Source organism: Cyprinus carpio, chromosome A12, assembly GCF_018340385.1.
Source record: "Cyprinus carpio isolate SPL01 chromosome A12, ASM1834038v1, whole genome shotgun sequence".
In the NCBI taxonomy this organism is placed as follows: domain Eukaryota; kingdom Metazoa; phylum Chordata; class Actinopteri; order Cypriniformes; family Cyprinidae; genus Cyprinus; species Cyprinus carpio.
In genome coordinates, this window is record NC_056583.1 from 15479033 (window position 1) to 15503048 (window position 24016).

Below are 24016 nucleotides of genomic sequence, written 5' to 3' on the forward strand. Positions count from 1 at the left end.
TTTTAAAATGTGTTGCAAGGATAGACCTTATCATTTACCTAATCATCTTTTTCTTTTTCTAAAAAAAAAACAAGGAAATATTAGATGAAATGCTGCTGTTGATGTTTATTGAAGAAATTTAATTTGATTTTATTGAAGCTATTGTTGCAAGCAAGAGTAGGAGGGCATCCACATTATGTTCTGTTTTACATTGTACAGTAATTGCTGTCACCTGTCATCTTAGCTTTCCTGTCTTTTGCTGTGAGTTTCTTTGATGCTGAACTATACACCCCCACCCCTGCTTTTGAGACATTGTTCTGCCATTAAATGACAGAATGAGGAGAAACATTTCCAAGCATCGATCCTGAGATCATATCACATCAGTTTACCTTTTGTAGTGAGCTGGTTGTTGTGAAGTATTTGTGGAGCCAATTTAGCGTTGTATGTAAACCGCTTCATAAGCTCATCCCTCCTGGGAGCTGGCCAGGGAATGAAGCAGGGTTAGTGCATGCTGTCATCGGACACTGTGGAGGCGGAGGGTGGCACACACCTCGACACTCAGGGCACTGCTGCCAGTCGACAGCAATGCCGGCACCAGACTCTCCTGAAACCTCCTGCCCTCTCCAGATTCATATTACTCAGAGGCTCAAGCGAGAGCCCTCGCTCTGTCATATCTTACATAAGTCCTGAGTTTCTTTACTCTATACATATCAGAATTGGGCTTGAGGCTTTATCATATGGTGCTCTCTTTCTCCACAGTCTAGCCGCTCAGCCACGGGCTTCGAGCTCCAAAACTTCAACCTCCACTGGAACTCCTGTCCCCCACAATGAAGGAAACTGCCAGGTGTGGTTCGAGAAGACAGACATTAACAGGGATGCCGCTGACATTTTGTCAAGAGAATGGTGTGGCATTAAGTGCATGGCATGGACTCCAGGTTTTCCAAGAAGCTGCCAGGATGAGAGTGGGTGGCACAAGATTGCAAAGTGCCTGACAGCTTACTTTCAAGCCTCATGTGAGCTTACAATGTTAGAGACCGGTCTTGCCTTATCGAGACGATGGCATTAGAAGAGTGCTGTAGATGTTGATCGAGCAATGTTAGCCAACCTGGGTAGAGTTTTAAATGCCATTTCTCTCACTCCTCTCTTTCACTCTCTTCTTGACAGGTCTCAAGCAGGGACAGTTAATAATTCATGCAGTTGTTGCTTCAGTTTCTTTTTGCTATTACAGTTGCACCACACTTATTTTACTACTGCTCATCGTTTTCCATCTATTTTGCTGTTCAATCACTACTTAGATCAACAACGTAAACAGCATTACAAGCACTGTGCAAACCCATAATGCACTGTTTTTCTATGTGACTTACATTAAAAAGGGATCACCTGCAATTTTCCAGAAATAAAAGAGTTTATGATAATGTTGGTAAAAAAAAAAACACTGGCAGCATCCAGATTATTATACGTATGGATTTGTTAGAGGTTATTTCAAGAAATACAAATAAATCAGTGAATTCAAGTTATTAGTCAGTTAATATAATATAATATGATATAATAGATCAAGAATGGTTTATCTAATCCCACTGTGGTTTATTAAAGCACTGACATTTTTAGTTATATTCAACATAGTATGACCTGATTTTTCTACACAAATTCTCTGTTATAGATAAGATTGTGAATTTTATTCAGTATGATAATGTGTCAGAGCAGTTGGCTTTGTTTATTTTCCCACCCATTATGTTTACATGATTAATGTCTTGTCTGTTTTAGTGTAGTTTTTGTCCCAAGTCATGCTTCATACTGAATAATGAATTAAATCCCTTATGGGTTCACAATTCTCTGTTCTGTTCTCATGGGGTGATGCACTAAAGGACATATTTAAATGTCTTGAGTGGGAGTGTTGCGGGAAGCCTTCACTGGCTATATTTGCATGAGCGAGCAGAGAACTTGTTGGACAGGAACAGCATAGCGTTTGGCATGCAACCCTGAAACAATTTTTATTCTGCAGCATTGTGGGAGGAACCTATTTGAATGCATCTTGTGTAATGTTTGATCTGACAGGTAACATGCTGATGTGCATGGATATGCAGTCAGTTAGCTTTGGAACCAATGGACTTGCAGGTGCTTGATGAAGATAAATCAGAGAATACATGCTGTTTTCAACCACAAATAAGTTCTGGGATTTTTTTTTAGCTAGTTAAATAGCTTCTCAAAACTTCATTAGCCTAAAGCCAAACGTACAATGATCTGCACACATTTTCAACTCTGAAATATGCCAAGAAAACATCCATCAGTTTCAAAAGGAAATCTCTTACAATCAGATCTATGTGCCTGTTGGCATTTAGATGTTGGAGAGCAACAGTATGCGGGTTTATTATGAAGACCTGCCAGTTCCGTGGGTGCTGGAACTGGAGCTTCCCCCGAAATTGCAGAATCCAGCCTCTAACAACCTGCTATAGAAGAAGCGAATGCATTTCTGCACTTGATACCACATTATTCCCTAGAGTGCTCTGGTATAATCTATGTATGATGCAATGTCAAACATTTCTTATTTTCCAGAAGTAAGTGGGTGAGCATGTGAAAATATAATTTCATGCCTCAAAGGAAATAACCTCTTGGTCATAGTGATGTCATATGTATATATACAAAAAGAGATGATAGAAAGGGTTTGCTTACATGTGGCATAAATAGCCTATGGATATTAGTAGTATGATGTGCCTGTGTGATGATTAGCTACATGCCACTGTGATTCAATGTATATTTTCAAAACGTGAGATGTGCCACTTTCCAAGCCTGTTCCCTCCAATCACTACCGAATCATCACTGATAGGTTCTTCTCCTATGAGCACAGCGCAGAATGTGTCTGGGATGCAACCAGTAGTTTACACAGACTGCTGTGAAGTAGTTGCGCATCACTGACGGATCCCATCGCCTGGAAAACCGCTGAAAGTCACGTATTTCTTTTCACAGAACTAAATGGCTCGGATTAACAATCGATACAACATATGTAGATAAGCGATTCGATATTCTAAGCGTTTGAGAAATGCAAGCGATTGCCTGGCTTTAAATGTAAGTACCTACGCAGTGAGTCATGTGATGTACGTTTATGAATTTGAATGAAATATTTTGATGTGAAAACATGCAATGTCGGGACTGTAAAATGGATTGCAGGGTTATATTCAACATATCGTTTACTGAGAAAAAAAATATATATAAAAAAAAAAAAACCGAAACGGTATTTGTTGTTTATATCACTTGAATTTGAAACCGTGTTTAATTAGAAGACGCTAAACAGTTTAAAACACGATTCTTTTATATTCTAGAAGACTATTTGTGTTACTATAATACATTTCAATTGCGTCTTATAATTAATGTGAATAGTTTAAATGTGTATTGTATTTGTGTTTATAACAGTTGCACTGATCTAAAACTAAATTAAGGAACGTAACAAATATGACCATGCTTTATTTCTACTCTAAATCCTGGCATAAATGATAACATATCAGTTCATAATAATTCTTTATAGCTATGAATGATAGCTATGTAGAAAAATCCTTATACTAATAAATACATTAATTAGTTGTGTGTGTGTGTGTGTGTGTGTGTGTGTATATATAATATATAATATTATATTGACCTTCTCAAGTGACATGAAGGTTTATTGGTAGCAATCACTGCTTGTTACTGTCTTTTACTATAGACTGTGGCCTGAAAAACTATGAGAAACTGTGCAGATTTCCATCTTGTGATTAGCTGAGGGCTTAAGGCGTAGCTGTCCACTGGTTTTCAAATCAGTCTCATTTTCTCTGTTACCTGGTAAATGATCAGTTGTGTTCTTGGTAGCCATGAGATGCCCAGATCATTTCTGTCAAAGGCAGAATGATAATTTTTACCCTGTACACAAACTCTCTCTCTTTTCCACATCCATATTTTATTATGTACAATAATCTGATGAGATGACATGTTTTCCCTGTTACATTATACACACAAATAAATAGCAAAAAATAAACAGATCTTTTCAGTAAATTATAAGGCCAAGAAAGGCTTTTAAAATGTAAAATGGTTTGCATTGTGCTCATGTTTTGCTTTCATGATTAATTCAGAAGGTTCTTGTGGATATATTTGAAGTTACTCAAAGAACATTAATTGGATCTTGCCGTTGCGAGAAACAGAAAGCAGTCATTCACTGACCTAGATTCTCGCTGAGATATCTAGTGTTTGAAGTCAATATAGCAAGAAGGTAAAGAAAATAGCTGAGGCTCTTTGCTTTGTAGATGGATGTAGCTTAGCACTGTCAGACCAGCCATCAGGTCTCCTAAATATACTATCGTTCAAAAGTGAAAAGGGGATATTAAGAAGATAAGATAAATAGAAAAAAAGGATAGAAAAAATAACTTTTATTCAACAAAAATAAGGTGATTAAAATGGTCAAACGTGACAGTAGGGACATTTTAATATTATAGAAGATTTATATTGTAAACGAATGCTGTTCTTTTGAACTTTCTGTTCCTTAAAGCATCCTAGAAAAAAAAAATTAGACAGTTTAAAAGAAAAGCAGCTTTCAGTAAAATATAAAATAAAAAATACAGTTTCAGAATTGATAATAATAAGCAATTAACTCAAGGCAAGATTGTGGGATGTAAACTTGGAATTGCAAGTTTTTTATTATTACCTTATTTTTAAGAGACTCAAAAAATTAAAAAAATCAATCCCAAACGATTGAACAGTTGTGTATATTGCATGAGAAAGTCAAGAGAGCAGAACACTGTATCTGTAGCTCTGTAGACACAATACCCATGACCACCACAGCATTCCTAGCTTCAGGCCTTTTGGGTTCCCTGGGAAGGCTGCTAAACAAGTCCAGTGTACCCTTCCCGTGGGGTCCTCCCTATCAAGGTCCAGACCTCATGGGAGATGTCATCTGTCACTCTAATGAGTGACACCTCAGTCTTAAGATCAGGATCCTTAGAGCAGCCACTGACTCACAAACCAGGGTAGGAACGAGAGTGAAGAGAACAGCTTTCGCAACAGAGAGGAGAGTATATGTGTGTGGGAAGACTGCACTTTTCATGTGTTCAGGTACCGATAAGTCCAGAGACAACAAGATTTTCGCCAAGTAAATATGTCAACTTGTGCTTTCAAAAATTAAAGGGATATTTCACCTAAAAGTAATTCTGTCATCATATATTCATCCTAATGATGTTCCAAACCTGTATGAATTTCTTTCTTCTGTGGAATATTATAAAAGAAGATATTTTAAGAGTTGTATTTTTTTTTTTTTTAAGAGGTTTGGAGTTTACCTCCAAATAATATCATTCCAAAACTGAATGAATTTCTTTCTTCTGTGGAACACAAAATAGGATTTTCTGAAAACCTATTCTTTTTTTTCCTTTTTTTTTAATAGAAGTCGATGGGGTCTACACAGATGAAACCCTCATGATGATGATGATAAAGATGTATCATCATCATCATCTCATCATCATCAAGAGTGTTTCATCTGTGAAGACCCCATCAAGTTATATTATAAAATTCTAAATGGTTTTCAAAAAACCTATTTTGTGTTCCACAGAAAAAGGTAAGTCATTCAGTTTTGGAATGACATTATTTGGAGGTAAACTATCCCTTTAAGATGTTTTCTGTAATTTTTACCTCAGTTTGACAACCAGAAATATTTTCTTATGGTAACTTGCTCCTAACCATTGTCAGGAACAGGGGTTCTTATTCTGATACCCCCCTCCATCACAATCCATCATGAAGAGCTGATGAGTAGAAAAGAGACAGGAGTGTTCAAAATAATAAATAATTAAATAAAATATGATCTTAGAGATGAGTTGCTATATGTGGAGCAATCTGGATTGCATTCAGAACATGTTTTTTGTTCTGTGTAAAAAATTTTTTATTAGATATTTCATGTTAACAATATGACAGTTTTTTGTTTGTTTGGCCATGTCTACTTGATACCATGATATACAGATACCATGACTGCTTTCAATAGCACTACCCACGCAAACCAGAATTTAAGCATTTTTGCTTCTTCCTGCACATTGTGTATTTATGAACACAGGCTTCAGGGCAGACGTCTGTTGTCTCAAACTCATTGTCACAGCTGCACACAGATTGCAATGGTACTGGAAGACTGAGCAAAAAATCACAGACTATTTTTTGCCAGCAAGGCTCAAAATAAACATCAAGAAGATAAAAAGTAGCTTTGAAATATAGGGCCAGTAAAAGCTATCTTATTTACAAGGCTGAAAAGCTCAGAACCAAATGAATATTATTCAAAAATGAGGGCAATGAGAATAATTTTGAAACCTAAATACTACTTATACTGTTTTATCTTGTCATCTTTGTGTAGTTGGTGATCACAAAGTGGTTTTATATAATTCGCAGTTTCTGTTGAGAATATCTGTCGTGAGAGTGAACTGGATTCCAACGTTAAAACATTTTTAAGGGATTATTTCACTCGTGCAAATCATTATGACACGTGCTCTGGGATTATGCATCAGAGTGCATATGTTCAATGGTTAAATTTATATGTACAGGTCTGAGGTTGATGATTTCAGAAGACAAATGTTTCACAAATAATTAATAAGTATTTGAAATTATTTAAATGTGCAATTGCACATTGTTTTTCCATATATTCATTGGTTAGCTCAAAAATGTTCTTATTTTTAAGTTTATTGCCTTATTACTCAAGCCAAAACTGGAGTATCCTAAGTAGTATATTTTTGTCACTAATCAGTCTCTAGACACACTTAAGGTGGATGGAGAACCCCTGCCCTAATTTTGCTAAGCTCATCAAGTTAAAATGTTGAGCGCTTGTTCTAACTGTGAAATGTATCAGTAATGCTTAATCTCTGTGTACAAATCTGTTGAATCTCTACATAATCTCTCCATTCTTTGTCTCTCATTTCTCAGTCAGACGCGTAACGCTCAAGCAGCCATGCATTTGTGTAGCTCTGTGGGCTCTTTGCTTCTCACCCTTTTCATCAGCAGGTAAGAAACTCCTATTAATAACTCACTTTTGCTATTCCTACACTCATTAATGCCATATGGCTAGCTGAATATGACTGCATCCCACACTGTTTATTACTTTTGTGTCATTCCCCCTTAAGTTATTTGTCTCAAAAACTTGTGACTTTGTAAAGGTGGAAAACCCATTTTTGTCAACAAGTTCTCCCGGGTGATAAGCTTTCGGAGTGACGTCTTGCCGAGATGACAAGCCGGGTATAATTTTGTTTTTACTCTTTTGGCAGCAAATAAAAGACTATATGCCTTAAGTATCCATTCACACCAGATTATGTGGGCTTGGTGAAAAGTGTAGCTAAAGGAAGGATGGAATTATAGCTAATCTTTGAAGACTTTTGGGTGAGCCTGAATGAGACCGCCGTAGCCGATGTATGGGTTACAGATGGAAATAACAGCGCTTGTATCTTGTACCCTCTCTGTTTTGCCTGTTTGAGCTTATCTTTCCATGCAGCGGTACAGTAGCTGCAATGCTAATGCGATTACAGGTGACAGTGTAGAGACAAAGCAAGTTGATTTACTGGAACGGCCACCACTCAGCCATGTTCAGTGAGAGTTCAAGCAGTTTCGATTTAATGAGATATGCATATCATCATCTATGCTTGTATTCTGGCATGACCTTTGAAATTTGATGTGAAGATGGAGGACCTGCAGGACGACTCAAAAGATATAAGGGGGATGTTGAGGAAGTGTGCCAACATCAATTTACCTCACCATCTGTTTTCCCCCACCCCCTTCCTGTCCTCCTTTCCCCTCCAATCTCCAGTCTCTCTTCCTGGCACTTCCTGGAGACTTTAGTGGGTGTACATATAGTTTGGCCAAGAATTCAGCTTCCGTCACATAACAAACCACAACAACAAGAGCCATACCTCCTCTTTGGTTCCTTAGAGCTTAGCACATGAATATAAGGATGCATGAAGGCCTAATCTTGCAGAGGGACTTGTAATGTTCTTGTTGTTTATCTAAAACTGCAGGTTTCAGGTCTATACAGACTCAATATCGTTTAGGTGGATTTTAAAGGGGCCATGTCATGTTGAAATAAAAGAGTTTGAGGTACTATGAAATCATACTGTAACTTTCAGAACTCACAGCTGCAAAAAACAGTTCTGTATTTCTATTGATCTGAATCGATCAACACATCGACATTCATGTTTATGCTGATGAAACCTGTTGGGTGATTAGACATTTACATTTTGTGCTAACATTTAACTCTGAACAACAGTTAACATTACTGGAAGGATGTGTGCTCATACTTTGAGAGAACCTTGACAAAACATTAGCTGAGAATGTTTCTTTATAGCTGGGATAAAGTGCATAAAAAATAAACTAAATCTAAACTGCATTTACTATTTACAAAAATTATTAAAATGTTTTGCATATATGACTGGTCAACCCAATTAAATGACTGTTCAATGTGTCTCTCTTTCTTTCCTCTCTCACACACTCTCTCTCAAACACCCACGTATTTTTTGGAAATAAGCCTATAATATGCAATCTGCCACTGCCCAAATTTGTAAGTGATGAAAAAAGTCGCTTAAGCAGACATGGCAATAATTTTGGAGAGTTTAGGATTTGGCGAAGAAAAGTGGTGCTTGTCATGCCTGTTTAATTTTACGATTCAGGGAGAAGTTGAAATGGGCACAAAAAACTAAGATGTTATTTGGCAAAAGAAAAATGTATCAGCATTTTAATTGGACCATATTATAAAAAATATTTATAATATGACCCTTTATATTTTAACGAAAACTCCCCATGATTAAAGTTTTATTTTATTGGTCAGTTGGCAGAGATCTATAGAAACATATAAATAAACTGTAGGACTGTTTTGTAGATGAAAGATACAGCTGAATGATCTATTTTAAAAGCCATATTTAATGCATGAACACGCAGTACTTTGACACATACTTCTGGGTAAACCAGACTAGGTCCAAGCTACATGAGGAGATCAGAGTGGTGGAAGTAATTAGGACATCATCACTCTGAACTCATAGTTTCAAAAAACAAATTGCCTGGCGTGCTTATTTATTTATTTATTTATTTATTCATTTGTTTAGTTGTTTTATTGCTGTTTCAGTCTGTTTTCTATCAGTTTAAAAACATACAAACTTAAATTATATATATTCTGGGGTTGTTTAATATTCCAGTTCTGGGCAAGAGCTCCCAGATACTTTCAAAGAGAGAGTTTGCGATGTTGGGGCTCATATCTCATATGACCACTGATGTGTGTAGACGGGGAGATGGAATTGATACAAGCTTGAGAAACTGTCTCTGTGGACCAAAGCAGAAACAGTTGGGGAGACAGTCCTGCTAGGAGTACTCTAGCTCCATACACAACACGTCAGTCAGCCTAAACACCAGAAACACAGGCTAGATTTAGTTTCAGTATTAGTTTAGAACTAAGAAAGAAAATGTATAGAGGATTTTTTTTTTTTTTTTTTACGTTTTATTTATAACAAGATTTATTTCGGATCAGATTCCAAAATTATTTATATTAAACAATACTAAAACTTGTTTATATATCAATTAACTAAAAAATAATTCTAATCTTAATAAATCCTAATGCTAGTCATTAAAACCAACTCATAAAACATATTTCCACTAGTTTTACTTGTAACGTTGTAGTAATACTTTTTGCCAGTTAAATTCAAGTTCTTGGCTCATTACAAATCGTAGCCTCCATGTTGTCACTAAACCAAATCATTATGACTCTTGTTTCGTGAGTCTGTGAACTGTTATCACAGATCATTGTGAGAGAGAGTAATGACTGACTCAATTAACTTGAGAACCGCATTAAGTCTGATTATAGTGAGCTATATTCAATCTGTTCATTAAATTCAGTAAAACGGTTCAGTCTTTTCATTTAAAGATATTACTCAAAAGAGTGATCTGTTTGGACATAGAAGTAAAATCATTTTCAAACACATCTCCATTTCACATAAAGAGTCAAAGCATGTTGTATCAAATATATCAATACAGGTGCTGGTCATATAATTAGAATATCATCAAAAAGTTGATTTATTTCACTAATTCCATTCAAAAAGTGAAACTTGTATATTATACTCATTCATTACACACAGAGTGATATATTTCAAATGTTTATTTCTTTTAATTTTGATGTTTATGACTGACAACTAAGGAAAATCTCAAATTCAGTATCTGAGAAAATTAGAATATTGTGAAAAGGTTCAATATTGAAGACACCTGGTGCCACACTCTAATCAGCTAATTAACTCCAAAACACCTGCAAAGGCCTTTAAATGGTCTCTTAGTCTAGTTCTGTAGGCTACACAATCATGGGGAAGACTTCTGACTTGACAGTTGTCCAAAAGATGACCATTGACACCTTGCACAAGGAGGGCAAGACACAAAACGTCATTGCAAAAGAGGCTGGCTTTTCACAAAGCTCTGTGTCCAAGCACATTAATAGAGAGGCGAAGGGAAGGAAAAGATGTGGTAGAAAAAAAGTGTACAAGCAATAGGGATAACCACACCCTGGAGAGGATTGTGAAACAAAACCCAATCAAAAATGTGGGGGAGATTCACAAAGAGTGGACTGAAGCTGGAGTCAGTGCTTCAAGAACCACTACACACAGACGTATGCAAGACATGGGTTTCAGCTGTCGCATTCCTTGTGTCAAGCCACTCTTGAACAAAGGGTAGTGTCAGAAGCGTCTCGCCTGGGCTAAAGACAAAAAGGACTGGCCTGCTGCTGAGTGGTCCAAAGTTATGTTCTCTGATGAAAGTAAATTTTGCATTTCCTTTGAAAAGCAGGGTCCCAGAGTCTGGAGGAAGAGAGGAGAGGCACACAATCCACATTGCTTGAAGTCCAGTGTAAAGTTTCCACAGTCAGTGATGGTTTGGGGTGCCATGTCATCTGCTGGTGTTGGTCCACTGTGTTTTCTGAGGTCCAAGGTCAACACAGCTGTATACCAGGAAGTTTTAGAGCACTTCATGCTTCCTGCTGCTGATCAACTTTATGGAGATGCAGATTTAATTTTCATTTTTAGAAAATCTAAGGGGTATTGTGAAGAGGAAGATGCGATATGCCAGACCCAAGAATGCAGAAGAGCTGAAGGCCACTATCAGAGCAACCTGGGCTCTCATAACACCTGAGCAGTGCCACAGACTGATCGACTCCATGCCACGCCGCATTGCTGCAGTAATTCAGGCAAAAGGAGCCCCAACCAAGTATTGAGTGCTGTACATGCTCATAATTTTCATGTTCATACTTTTCAGTCGGCCAAGATTTCTAAAAATCCTTTCTTTGTATTGGTTTTAAGTAATATTCTAATTTTCTAATTTGGGATTTTCCTTAGTTGTCAGTTATAATCATCAAAATTAAAATAAATAAACATTTGAAATATATCAGTATGTGTGTAATGAATGAATATAATATACAAGTTTAAACTTTTGAATGGCATTAGTGAAATAAATCTTTTTGATGATATTCTAATTATATGACCAGCACCTATATGATTTTAGATGCCTATAAGAGTATAATGGATGCTTATCAACTGCCACATTCAGCAGAGAAAAACTGATTACCCAGCTTGCACAGACCAGTAACCAAGAATTTCCTTACACACGACTGGACTTCAGCCTGAAGGGGGCAGCAAACAAAGGGTAGCCTTTTAACGCTAAAATGTCTAATCTTACTAAACAGACAAGCCTGGCATATAAACACTCGGTTTAATTTCATTCAGAAGAAGTTTTGTTTTTATTTAGAATACACACAGCTTATGTGATGAGATAAAACAACACAAATGGCATTGCTCTGATGATATGCCTATTTCTTATTTAACCCACATTACTTGTTTTCCTTGCATGACAGAATACTAAATTGTTCTTTAGTTACATGTTTATTGAGCCTCTAAAGGTAAAGACCCTGTCCTGTTTTCCTGACTAGCATGGATGATTAAAGCTGAAGTGTGTCATTTCTGTGCCACCAAAAAGAATTTCAAAAATGATGACTGTTTGCCATTGGTTGATCATGCCCATGTCAAGACATATTATTGATTGAGCCAATGTTGGTGTGTTGGGATGCTCAGACAAAAGAGCAATGGCTACACCTCAGAGACAGTGTTACGAAAACAACCTACAAATGGCTTGCTTTTAGCTGTCTATGCTTATTAAGCTGAGATAGAAGAAAATATTGTAACATCAAAAATTGCACACTTCAGCTTTATCATGGGAGGCATGTAGAGTCAGACTTCATCTAAAAACAGACATTCTGAAACACTAGCAGTACTTTCCAGCTGTAAAACATATTTTTTCTACCATGTTTGCAGTGATGCAGAACATGATCAGATGTGTCTGAGAAGAAAAATGGTTTCCAACAGCCTTCCATGTGTTTATAGGGGGTAATGTAGAGGCAGTGACCTGCATGGTTTACTTCTTGTTTTCTTTTTTTTTTTTAGATTTTAGTAACAGTTTAATGCGAGCAATAATAGAGTGATCATGTCAGTGACATAGAGCTCTCCGTCTGTCTTCCAAACTCTCTCTGTCTCTCTCACACTCTCTCACCATCTGTCTCATATCCTCTCTTTTGATCTTTCCCAGTCGCTATCTGTCTTTTTTCTTCATACAAATATGTGTGTGGATTTTAGCATGCATAATTCTCTATATCATGTGGGTGAAAATGTCAGAATAAAATGTCTCATACCTGGATACAGGTGAATATGAAAGTTTCAGATGAGTGTTTCTATTTGAGGCAAACCTGATTTTGGAATTATTGGATTGTAGGTTTAAATCAATAGCCAATACAGAATGGAATTTTATATTCCTAAGACAAATATATTGGTCTTTTGCTCACTATGGCTGCATACAACAGCAACATTGTGAGATATTATTGATATCTGTTTTACTTTTTAATATATTACAAAATATAGTAAAAACAGCAATATAGTGAAATATTATTACAATTTAAAAGTGTTTTAATATCGTTTAAAATCTAATTTGTTCTTGTGATGCAAAGCTGAATTTTCAGTCTTCAGTGTCACATGATCAGTCAGAAATCTTTCTCTGAAGCTAATTAATACACATTTTTTTTTTATTATTAACTTATTTTTCTTATTCTTATCAATGTTGAATAATTTCCTCCTTAATATTTTTGTGGTAACAGTGATACATTTATTAAAAAAATTCAAAAAACATAATTTTATTTGAAATAGAAATCTTTTGTAATATTATAACCATCTTTAATGTCACTTTTTATCTATTTAATCCATTCTTGCTAAAAAAGTATTAATTTATAAAAAAAAAAAACATACTGACCACACACTTTTGAATGGTATAATTGTGAGCAAAATTAACATGAATTTCATTTGAATTGCATGAACTTTTGTGTGAAATCTGATGATGATGTGTTCCAGTATAATTTGAAAAAAATCCAAAGAGCATCTTGGGATATAATGAAAGCAAAAACATTAGATAAATCAGTCACTTGATCAATATTGCAAATCTACTTTGATTAGAGATCTAAAAATAATGCAGAATCTTAGATATTTCCTAACCATTTTACATCAGAATGTTTTAATGCTCTAATTGTCTCAGTGCAATTGCCCAAAGCCTCTGTTTATGTCCTTTTTGAATCTCAGATTTTCAGTGTGGTCTCAGACTTTATGCATTTATAGAAGAAGAATATTGTGGGTAGGGTGATGTCTAAGAGAGCTACAGAAAGGACGGAAGAGATCTGCTGCATTGAGAAGCAGTAAAAATCCACGTTTACCTCTGTCCTCCTGCTGTGCTTGGCCCACAGTCCTTGTTTCTGTTCATTCTAGAATATTCATAAGGATATTGTGTAGTGCCAACCCAACAGTTTTTTTCCAGCCTTAGACGTCTCTTGAAGTATTTCCTACATGTGCTGCTGTGCTCTGTGGGGTTGTTACCCTGAAGCTGAATAATATCTGAAGCTCATGGGCCTTTTACACTGTAGAAACAGAGACTTTGCTCTGCGGGAAAGAACACAGTCGCTTCTACTATCACTGAGGATGTTCAAATCGCATATGCCACAGTCAGCAGCAGTGGTTTAATGAGAGAAAAGATGAAATCTAAAAATATACAGTGTTTCAAATCTAGGCCATAAGTTATTGGTAATTAAGTCGAAAACATGCCTTGGCTTGGTGGAAGTAACATTGCTTTTCTGCTTTTCTGCACTGACTTGTGGAATAGCGAAGTGCTTAATGTGTGTGTATTTGTGTGTTTTGTGTTCTACTGTTTTTACAGGAGCATGGATGGCTCTGTCACCAGCACAGAGGAGATCTTGCCTCCCACCATTCAGAAACTGATGAAGGGATACAACAAGTACCTTAGGCCATTCTTTGGCAGTACGACAATCAAAGCTTTTACATTTACACAAACTATTATCTTGCATAAGTGGATTTTTATGTTCTCTTAAAATCCTACCATCATCAACAACAGCAATTAAAACAAATGTAAACTCAGTGGAAACGCTCCGGGCTTGAGTTGATGCAGTCCACTCTTGTAACACATGTAAATTAAGTACTTTTTTCTGCTGTCTTTTTCTGTTAGCAGTGTTATCACTCTGTAGTGAATGCAGTGCGTGCTGTTGTGTTTTTAATTTTTTTCAGATGGGCCTGTTGCTGTAGGAATGAGTCTGGATATCGCCAGCATAGACACCATATCAGAAATCAACATGGTATGATAATCTTACAAACCACACGCATCTAAATATTTCTTCTAAATTACTAAACTATTACAAAATATTCTACATTTTTCAGTAAATGTTTTCTTCATACAACTAATATGAAAGCATGGGGTCACTGACAAATTCTTCATTTGTATATCAGGTAATAAAAAGCAGAAATTTTATTTAAAAAAAAATATATATATACCATTGTGCCAAGTTATATCAAGTTATATCGTTGTGCCATATGTATATCAAGTGCCAAGTTATTAGAAATGTCATTTAATTATTCATGTTGTTTCTATATATTTTATACATATATAATTGATATACCCTTATGAATAAAATTCACCTTATCTTTTTCTAAATACATGTTTAATTCATATATAATATAATATAATATAATATAATATAATATAATATAATATAATATAATATAATATAATATAATATAATATAATATTTAATAATATAATATAATATGATATTTTTTAATATAATTTGATATAAAGAGTGTCACATCATTGGCCCATATTTCAAAGAGCCTCTTTGATCTTTGGACAGAGTTATATAAAAGCTGAATGTAAGATGTAATTCTTAGCTTGTGGTGCACATATCTATAATGAGCATCTCTGTTCAATCTCCCCAGGATTACACAGCCACCATCTTTCTTCGTCAGCGCTGGACAGACGAACGCTTGTGTTTTGATGGCAATAAGAGCTTGAGTCTGGATGGGAGACTAGTAGAGCTCCTTTGGGTCCCTGATACGTTCATTGTGGATTCCAAGAAATCCTTCCTGCATGACATCACTGTCGAAAACAGACTGATCCGGATATTCCCCAACGGAACTGTGCTGTACGCCCTGAGGTAGTGAGGTGTCATTCACTGGATCTGTTCTACAGTCAGATGCTACTGGGGTCTTATGAAAGGAGATTGTTGAGGACAGGGTTTACTGTTGAAGGACTGATGTGAGAGTTGATGGAGGGATAAGGGCATTAGAGGACAACTAGAAAGAGGCAGGGATAGTTATGGGCCAGTGGAAGAGTTCACAATGGCAGAAAACAGGGTAAGAATAGAGGCGGTGGCAAGGGACTCAAAGCTTGTGTACAGATGGACAGCTGGCACCAAAAATAAGCTTGAAAGTAGCATCCACAGAGAGTGAGCTGATTTCCAGTGTTATATAAGCACCAACATTCTCTCATGTATGTCACTCTTTTTTTCTCTCTCTCTGTTTCTCTAGAATTACCACAACGGTGGCCTGCAATATGGATCTAACCAAATATCCCATGGACAGACAGACGTGCACCCTTCAACTTGAAAGCTGTAGGTCTCAAATAATATGATATTTCTATAGACAGACTGTAAAGATATTTACAACCCTGTGTGTTTTCACTAGTAATTAAGTGGTCACAAAATTTAACATTTATATAGGCCTAGCCTACACATGACTGCATTTTTATGAATAACCATATCAGATAAATCTCACCATATTGTAATGCATATTTTGTTTTATTCTGAACTATATAAAAAATATATCAAAATCATCAAGCAGATGTAACACCAGCTGACAAAGTAAACCTTGAAATATTTTGAATGACTGCTGACTTAACTGTCTTACAGTGGCTTCAGAATCAATGCAACATATCAGCATAATGTTCATTTGTATAAATAATATAAAACCTCTTTAATATTCATACATGCCAAGCCAAACACTCACACAGCAGTCTTAGGCGAGTGAGCATACGGCATGCAAATGTATGCAGATTAATTTTTTACAATTTAAGGGATATTTATGGTGTGTACACCTGGAGCATCTATCATTGGTGAAATTAATATTTCACATGTACTACACAAATTTAGAAAAAGCCTTGAAACATTAATGTATCTTAACGGGCTTAGACCTTTTATGCCTGCCACACAGCATATGTGTACTAAATCACACTTTTGAGGGAATATAGCATTCTGCACTGCAGATTCAGAAAGAGACTAGAAGCAATATAAGGTCAGCTTGAAAAATACAGATAATTCACTAATTGAGTCTCATTCACAATTATTTGCGAATAAAATGTGTAAAATGATAATTAATAAAAAAACATTTTGAAGAGTATTATTAGAAAAAAAATATGAAATATAAAAAAAATATTATTTCAATTTAAAATAACAGTTCTCATTTTTTATATATTTTAAAATCTAATTTGTTCCTGTGATGGCAAATATACATACATACATACACACACATTTATATATATATATATATATATATATATATATATATATATATATATATATATATATATATATAATACATACATACATACACACACATTTATATATATATTATATATATATATATATATATTATCATTTTACATGTTTTACATGCAAATAAACATGAATGCAGTAGTTAGTGAATGAGACCCAATTAGTGAAACCCTTTAAGATACATGCATGTTTCAAGACCTTTTCTACATTTGTGTCGTACATGTGAAATATTCATTTCACTAATTAGATGCTCCAGGTGTACACACCATAAATGTCCCTAAAATTGTAAAAAATTAATCTGAATTCAAGATCTTACATATATGCTCACTTACCTAAGACTGCTATGTGAGTGTTTGGCTTGGCATGTATGAATATTAAAGAGGTTTTATATTATTTAGACACATGAGCATTATGCTGATATGTTGCATTGATTCTGAAGCCACTGTAAGACAGTTAAGGCAGCAGTCATTCAAAATATTTCAAGGTTTACTTTGTCAGCTGGTGTTACCCTCCGCCTGATGATTTTGGCCAGATGAATGGACCTTACACTGCTGAAAAGACAAGTATAGCTGTTCACCAGCATATGGTGTGTTTTGGATGCTGGCATCTCTTCCTGGCTTCTACCTTAACAGAAAGACTACTGTATGTGCTTTTTGGCAATACCAGATGGATTACTCACACAATATGCAGCAAGAGATGAATGAGCCACTGTAGCCCATCACGTAAAACAAAAGCATAAACCAGCCTGGACCAGCATGTTAATTCTAGTTGTGCATGCTGGTATTTTCAGTAGAACTGGCCCCCCGACTGAGCCTGGTTTCTCCCAAGGTTTTTTTCTCCATTCTGTCACCGATGGAGTTTTGGTTCCTTGCCGCTGTCGCCTCTGGCTTGCTTAGTTGGGGACACTTAATTTCCACTTGACTGCACAGATACTATTTAAACTGAACTGAGCTGGATGATGAAATCACTGAATTCAGTGATGAACTTTTGAGATCGCCTTTGCACACTAAACTTTGCATGACACATTGCCATCTTGAGGTGCACATTATGTATTACAACAGAATACAAAATGTTGCAAGAATAGAGCTGCTTATTTTGTGGTTCTAAAACCCAGAAGAGAATTTTTTAAAATAGTTATTTCTTAGTTTATAAGGGGGAAACTGGAAACTGGGGACATGTCCTAGTTCAGTGTTTAAAATATAAAGTTCTCACTTTAAAAAATTGGGACAATATATTTTTGTATTTTTCTCTATTAAGGGTTATATTATTGATTGATTGATTATTGTTTGTGTGTCAAACTAACCGTAACTAATTTTAATACAATTCACCAAAAATCATATTATGAAATAGTCAAATTAACAATACAAATAGCAGATCTAAACAGTACTATATTATATTATATTATATTATATTATATTATATTATATTATATTATATTATATTATATTATATTATATTATATTATATTATATTATATTACTTTACGACAACACGTCACAAAATAAATAAAAGTGACAAAAATGTATTGAACAAAAAACATTTTCTCGTATTTAATATGATTATTTTCACAAACTATGAATAGTCAGCTACGAATGAATATGAATCACTCTATGAATCACTGTATATAGTGATTAAAACTTTTTTTAGGTGTTTTTTTATGTTCTGCATATGAAAATGGATATGTATTTATCCTTAATTCGGCCTATTATTTTGCATTTCATGCTCATTTTGTATCTGCTTTTTGCAAATGTAACTGGGTAATTGTCTAGCTAATTTATTTATTTATTTTTAAAGAGAGAGAGATAAGAAAAAGGCTAACAAGGATGTAACTTTTGCAGTCCTTATTTAGCAACTTTCCTCAGGGATCCCACATAAATTAACATTTCAAGTTAGCCTATAAACGATTGAACTGATCTGTTCAGAATTATTGATGTTATGGTAATGCCTATATTATAGTATAGTCCTCTAGAAGCATTACATATAAAATTAGTGGTAATTGAATGCTTTCTTACTGCTGTATAGGTGTCATTTGGTGGAAATATAGCAGCTCTCAGCATTGGAATTACTTATTATGTAGTAATAACTGTCTCCTCGATTTATATTATGTTTTTCACAGGGGGATATAATGTGAAAGATGTGGTTTTCTATTGGACACGGGGAAACCAGTCAGTTAGCGGTCTTGATCATTTACAGCTGGCTCAGTACACCCTTGAGGATCACTACACCTCTGAATCTGAAGCCGTTTATGAGACTGGTATGTCCACACACACACACACACACACACACACACACACACACACACACACACACACACACACACACACACACACACACACACACACACACACACACACACACACACACACACACACACACACACACACACACACACACATGCTGGAGACTTTATGTGCTGTATTGATGTTTTTACTTTCTCTTTAATAATGTAACAGGTAATTACCCAAAGTTAATCTTCCACTTCAAACTCAAGAGGAGCATCTTATACTTCATTCTGGAGACATACGTTCCTTCCAGTGCTCTGGTGGTCCTGTCCTGGGTCTCATTCTGGATCAGTCAATCTTCAGTACCTGCTCGCATCTGCATAGGTAGGAACAAAATGCAATCATTACCACAATAACATGAGATCATCAAAATATATCAACACCTCTTCAGTATTCAGCAGCTTGACAAATGATACAAATGTCAACAGAGGTCCTTTACACCATCATTCAAAAGTTTGGGGTCATAAATTTTATTTATTTATTTTTTCCTTAAAGAAATTACATTTATTTTATTTTTTTTTGCATAAAATTCTGAAACTAAGTAGTTTTCACAAAACTATTAAGTAGCATTACGGTTTTAAACATTGATAATGATAAGAAATGTTCTGAGCAACAAAACATCACATTAAAATGATTTTTGAAGGATCATGTAACACTGAAGACTGGAGTAATGACTGCTGAAAATTCAGCTTTGCCATCACAGCAATAAATTATATTTGAAATGTATTAAACTAGAAAACAGGTATTTTAAATTGTAATAATATTTCATTACATTACTGTTTTTACTGTATTTTGATCAAATACAGTGCCTTGGTGAGCATAAGAGACCTCTTTAAAAAACATTTAAAAAATCTTACCGCCAAGATTTATTTATCTCATTCTGTTTGGGACAGACAGAAACATGCAAATTGTTATAATTGAGAATCAAATGTGCTTTGCTGATGCAACCACTTAGCAAAAGAACAGATTTTGTTCTTATATTAATAATTTCAGATCACATAATCCATTACTCTAACAACATAGCTAATGCAGTGGATCTAGATTTGCTTTTTCACAGAAATAACTTTTGTAACACTCTTGTCTAGTAATAGCTTGTTTCTGACCTAACGGCATATGCTCTTCATCACTACAATAACCCAATACTCAATAACTCAACAATAACTCTTTGTTGTTAACTCACAGGAGTGACCACAGTCTTAACTATGACCACCCTGATGATGGGAGCCCGCACCTCTTTACCCAATGCCAACTGCTTCATCAAAGCCATTGATGTGTATCTGGGCATCTGCTTCAGCTTCATCTTTGGCGCTCTGATTGAATACGCAGTCGCTCATTTCTGTACATTACACCAGCCAAACTCTGCCAATGCATATATGGTGAGAACCTTTATCAAAATAAATGATTTATGCTGATTATTAAATTTAATTATAGCAACACAGTTGTTATATAGAAGTTCATTCCATTTCAGTGTATATAAAATTGAAGTTTGCTTCAGTTTAATCCATTTTTGTTGAAATGTACTATACTATAATGTATCAAGTCTCATTGAGAAGTATATGATGTGCAAATGTCACTGCAGTGATGCATAATTTCCTGCTTTGCTCTTCAACATTAACAGGTCTTTCCATTGATTTAAAACACTCACTTGAATATATTGGAATCTACTCAATATAATTGAGCTGATGTATCTAAAAAAACTTTGACTAACTAAAAATGTATGTTAGCATTAAGACCATATTAAGACCACTTACCTTAAAGGAATAGTTCTCCCAAAAAATAACATTTGCTGAAAATTAACTCACCCTCAGGTCATCCAAGATGTAGATGAGTTTGTTTCTTCATCAAAACAGATTTAAAGAAATTTAGCATCACTTGCTTACCAATGGATCATCTGCAGTGAATGGGTGCTGTCATAATGAGAGTCCAAACAGCTGATAAAAACATCACAGTAATCCATGATTAATCCACTCAACTCCAGTCCATCACTTACCAACAGATGTCACTGGAGAATGCTATATTATGGATAGAGGATTTCCATTTTAGCTGTAAGCAATAATTAAATAAATAAAATGTCTTAATAATAGATTTATTTATTATAAACAGGCAGGTTTTCACTTCACAAGACATTAATTGATGGACTGGAGTTGTGTGGATTACTTATGGATTATTGTGATGTTTTTTATCAGCTGCTTGGGCTCTTTCTGACGGCACCCATTCACTGCAGAGGATCTGTTGGTGAGCAAGTGATTTAATGCTAAATTTCTGTTCAGACGAAAAAAAAACTAAACAAATTCATTTATATCGTGAATGGCCTGACGATGAGTAAATTTTCAGCAAATTTTTATTTTGGGGTGAACTATTTCTTTAAAAAGATTGAGTGAAATCAAAAAGCCATTTTATGTATATAATTATCTTCACCTTGTCATAGACATAACAATAAATTAAACACATTTATGTCTCATTGTTGCATCAGTATGGCCAGGAAATGCAGGAGCGTGAAGATGAGATGAACGGCGTCGCCACCTCCATTGGCAACCACACTTTGCGGGCCCGTAAACGGGAGGAGATGCTGTCCCGAATGGGCAGTGCCAGCAACCCCATCCCCAGTGAGAGTAAGGAGGAGATCAACTCCTCGCAGCCACAGACCCACTGCACCAAGTGCATGTCGACGGCACGTCAAATCGTGCGCTGTCTTAACTGCTGCAAAGTGGAAAACCCACACTACATCGATAACTACTCAAGGCGGACCTTCCCCCTCTCCTTCATCATGATCAACCTCCTCTACTGGACATACTACTTGTACTTCTAAAGCTCCTGTTTTCTATGTGTCGAGGGGTCTATAGTGATGTATGTGTGTCCCTGTTTATGTCACAGTTTACCTAAGGGTTTTTACTCTTACATGTCAGCATGCATTTCAGTTCAACTCGAGTAGGACTGATGTTCATGTCACCCAATTATGTGTCATTCCTTGAGATATGCAGGATCTCAGTGAGTTTGGACTGCACAGATGTATGCAGATTTGTACCATGTTAAAACCTTGAAGATGCATCTACATCTCTGTGTCATGAAAATGTGGCCTTCATTTTCAGATGGAGCTTTAGATTAACTCAAATCCGCAACAAAATCAGTCTAGCTGTAAATTGCAATATGATTTTATGATATCTGTACAACAATTTAAAATTGACCTGAATGTAAGTGTGATTACTTGTCTTTTGGCAAAAGAAAAAACCCTATTGACACAAAACATAAGCAATTCGTGAAACTGAAAGTTGGGGGGAAAATAATAATAATGATTTAATTTATGAATTGAACTTCAGATATGCGTCAGTAGTAATAGTAATAATAACTGTACCAAAGATTTAATATATTTCTAATGTTCATAACTGCAATCTGAATTCACAAGTTATACATATTTGGGGCATATACTATATGTTTTTGCAAATTCAGTACTCATATGTCTTGTTATCAGCTGCCAATCAAGAATCAAGCTGGTTTTACTCATTTTCTCCTTGTGATTTTTCTGTGTGAGTTGTATGGGAATATTCTCTTAGGGATAGAAGCTCTGATAATGAATGATTCTGTATTGTTTGCATGATCATTTATTTATTCCACTATTGTTGTATTTATTAATTTATTTATGTTTTGTTAATGAAAAGGTTTTATCTGATCTGAGCTCTCTGACCTAATTAAAGTTGGGCCATTAATGGAATAGTTGACCCAAAAATGAAAATATGCTGAAAATCTTTCTCATCCTCAGGCCATGCAAGATATAGATTAGTTTGTTTCTTCACTGGAACAAATTTGGAGAAATTTAGCATGACATCACTTGCTCACCAATGGATCATCTGCAGTGAATGGGTGCCGTTAGAATGAGAGTCCAAACAGCTGATAAAACATTGAAGTAATCCACACAACTCCAGTCCAGCAGTTAACATCTTTATCATTACATCATTAAGGCGTTTTTGCTTGTAAACAGTGCTTGATGTGCATATTTCTCCCCTGATTCAGACAAGACATCTTTTTCACTGGAGAAAGCTTTTATACGCTGTTTGGACTCTCATTCTGAAGGCACCCATCCACTGCAGAGCAAGTGATGTAATGATTAATTTCTCCAAGCCAGTTCCGAAGAAGAAACAAACTCATCTACATCTTGGATGGCCTGAGGGTGAGTAAATTTTCATTTTTGGGTTAACTGTTCCTTAAAGAACCACACTACAATATTTTTGACAGCAGACTATTTTTGTAAAAATGCCAAAAGGGAAACATTGATGTGAAAATTTGCTAATGGCATATTCAACGCTGACATTTACGAGACTTCTTGGCAGATTTTTATGCATTGTTAATGTCAATTGCTCTTATTTGCATATAGTTTGCAGTTCATTTTTTCCCACTGTCAACATGTTTTGTTATCAATATGTCATAGAGAATTGGTTTTATATGACCTTTTTCAATAACGTTATTCACCCTACCTTTGTGGGTAAATATTTTATTTTACTGTGAATGTCATACTTCTTATAGGTGAATATATTTTGTGCTCAAGCTGTACAAATATTTTTATTTTCTCATTTTGCACTGACATTTTGAATTACAAGGGCAATAGTACTTAGCATTTTGTTTTTGTATATACTGACTGAATATTGCAAATGATGTCAACCAAATAACATTAATTATTAATACTGCTACTTTAATAATGCATGAAAGTTGCATACAATAGTTAGAGAGACAACAGGTCATGTTGCTATGTTTTCCATGCATGAGGAGTTCTGCATCTGTTTGCATGGATTTGGACACAATAAATAGTTTTTAGGCTTTATAGTAATCTATTTCA

At 35.3% G+C, this 24016-nt stretch overlaps 1 protein-coding gene across 2 annotated transcripts; it reads left to right on the top strand.

The window, feature by feature from the left end:
- The first annotated feature begins 2672 nt into the window (after positions 1 to 2672).
- LOC109060145 (gamma-aminobutyric acid receptor subunit pi-like) lies at positions 2673 to 23014 on the top strand. Of its 2 annotated transcripts, XM_042767803.1 has the most exons (10): positions 2673 to 3042; positions 6892 to 6969; positions 14224 to 14324; positions 14589 to 14656; positions 15294 to 15511; positions 15885 to 15967; positions 19023 to 19160; positions 19360 to 19512; positions 20371 to 20564; positions 21662 to 23014. In XM_042767803.1, the coding sequence occupies exons 2-10, from the start codon at positions 6917 to 6919 to the stop codon at positions 21995 to 21997; spliced, it is 1344 nt and encodes a 447-aa protein (XP_042623737.1). In that variant the 5' UTR covers positions 2673 to 3042; positions 6892 to 6916; the 3' UTR covers positions 21998 to 23014. The 2 variants fall into 2 exon arrangements, with proteins under 2 accessions (XP_042623737.1, XP_042623738.1); XM_042767804.1 differs by lacking the exons at positions 2673 to 3042; positions 6892 to 6969; positions 14224 to 14324 and adding an exon at positions 14334 to 14490.
- The last annotated feature ends 1002 nt before the right edge of the window (positions 23015 to 24016 follow it).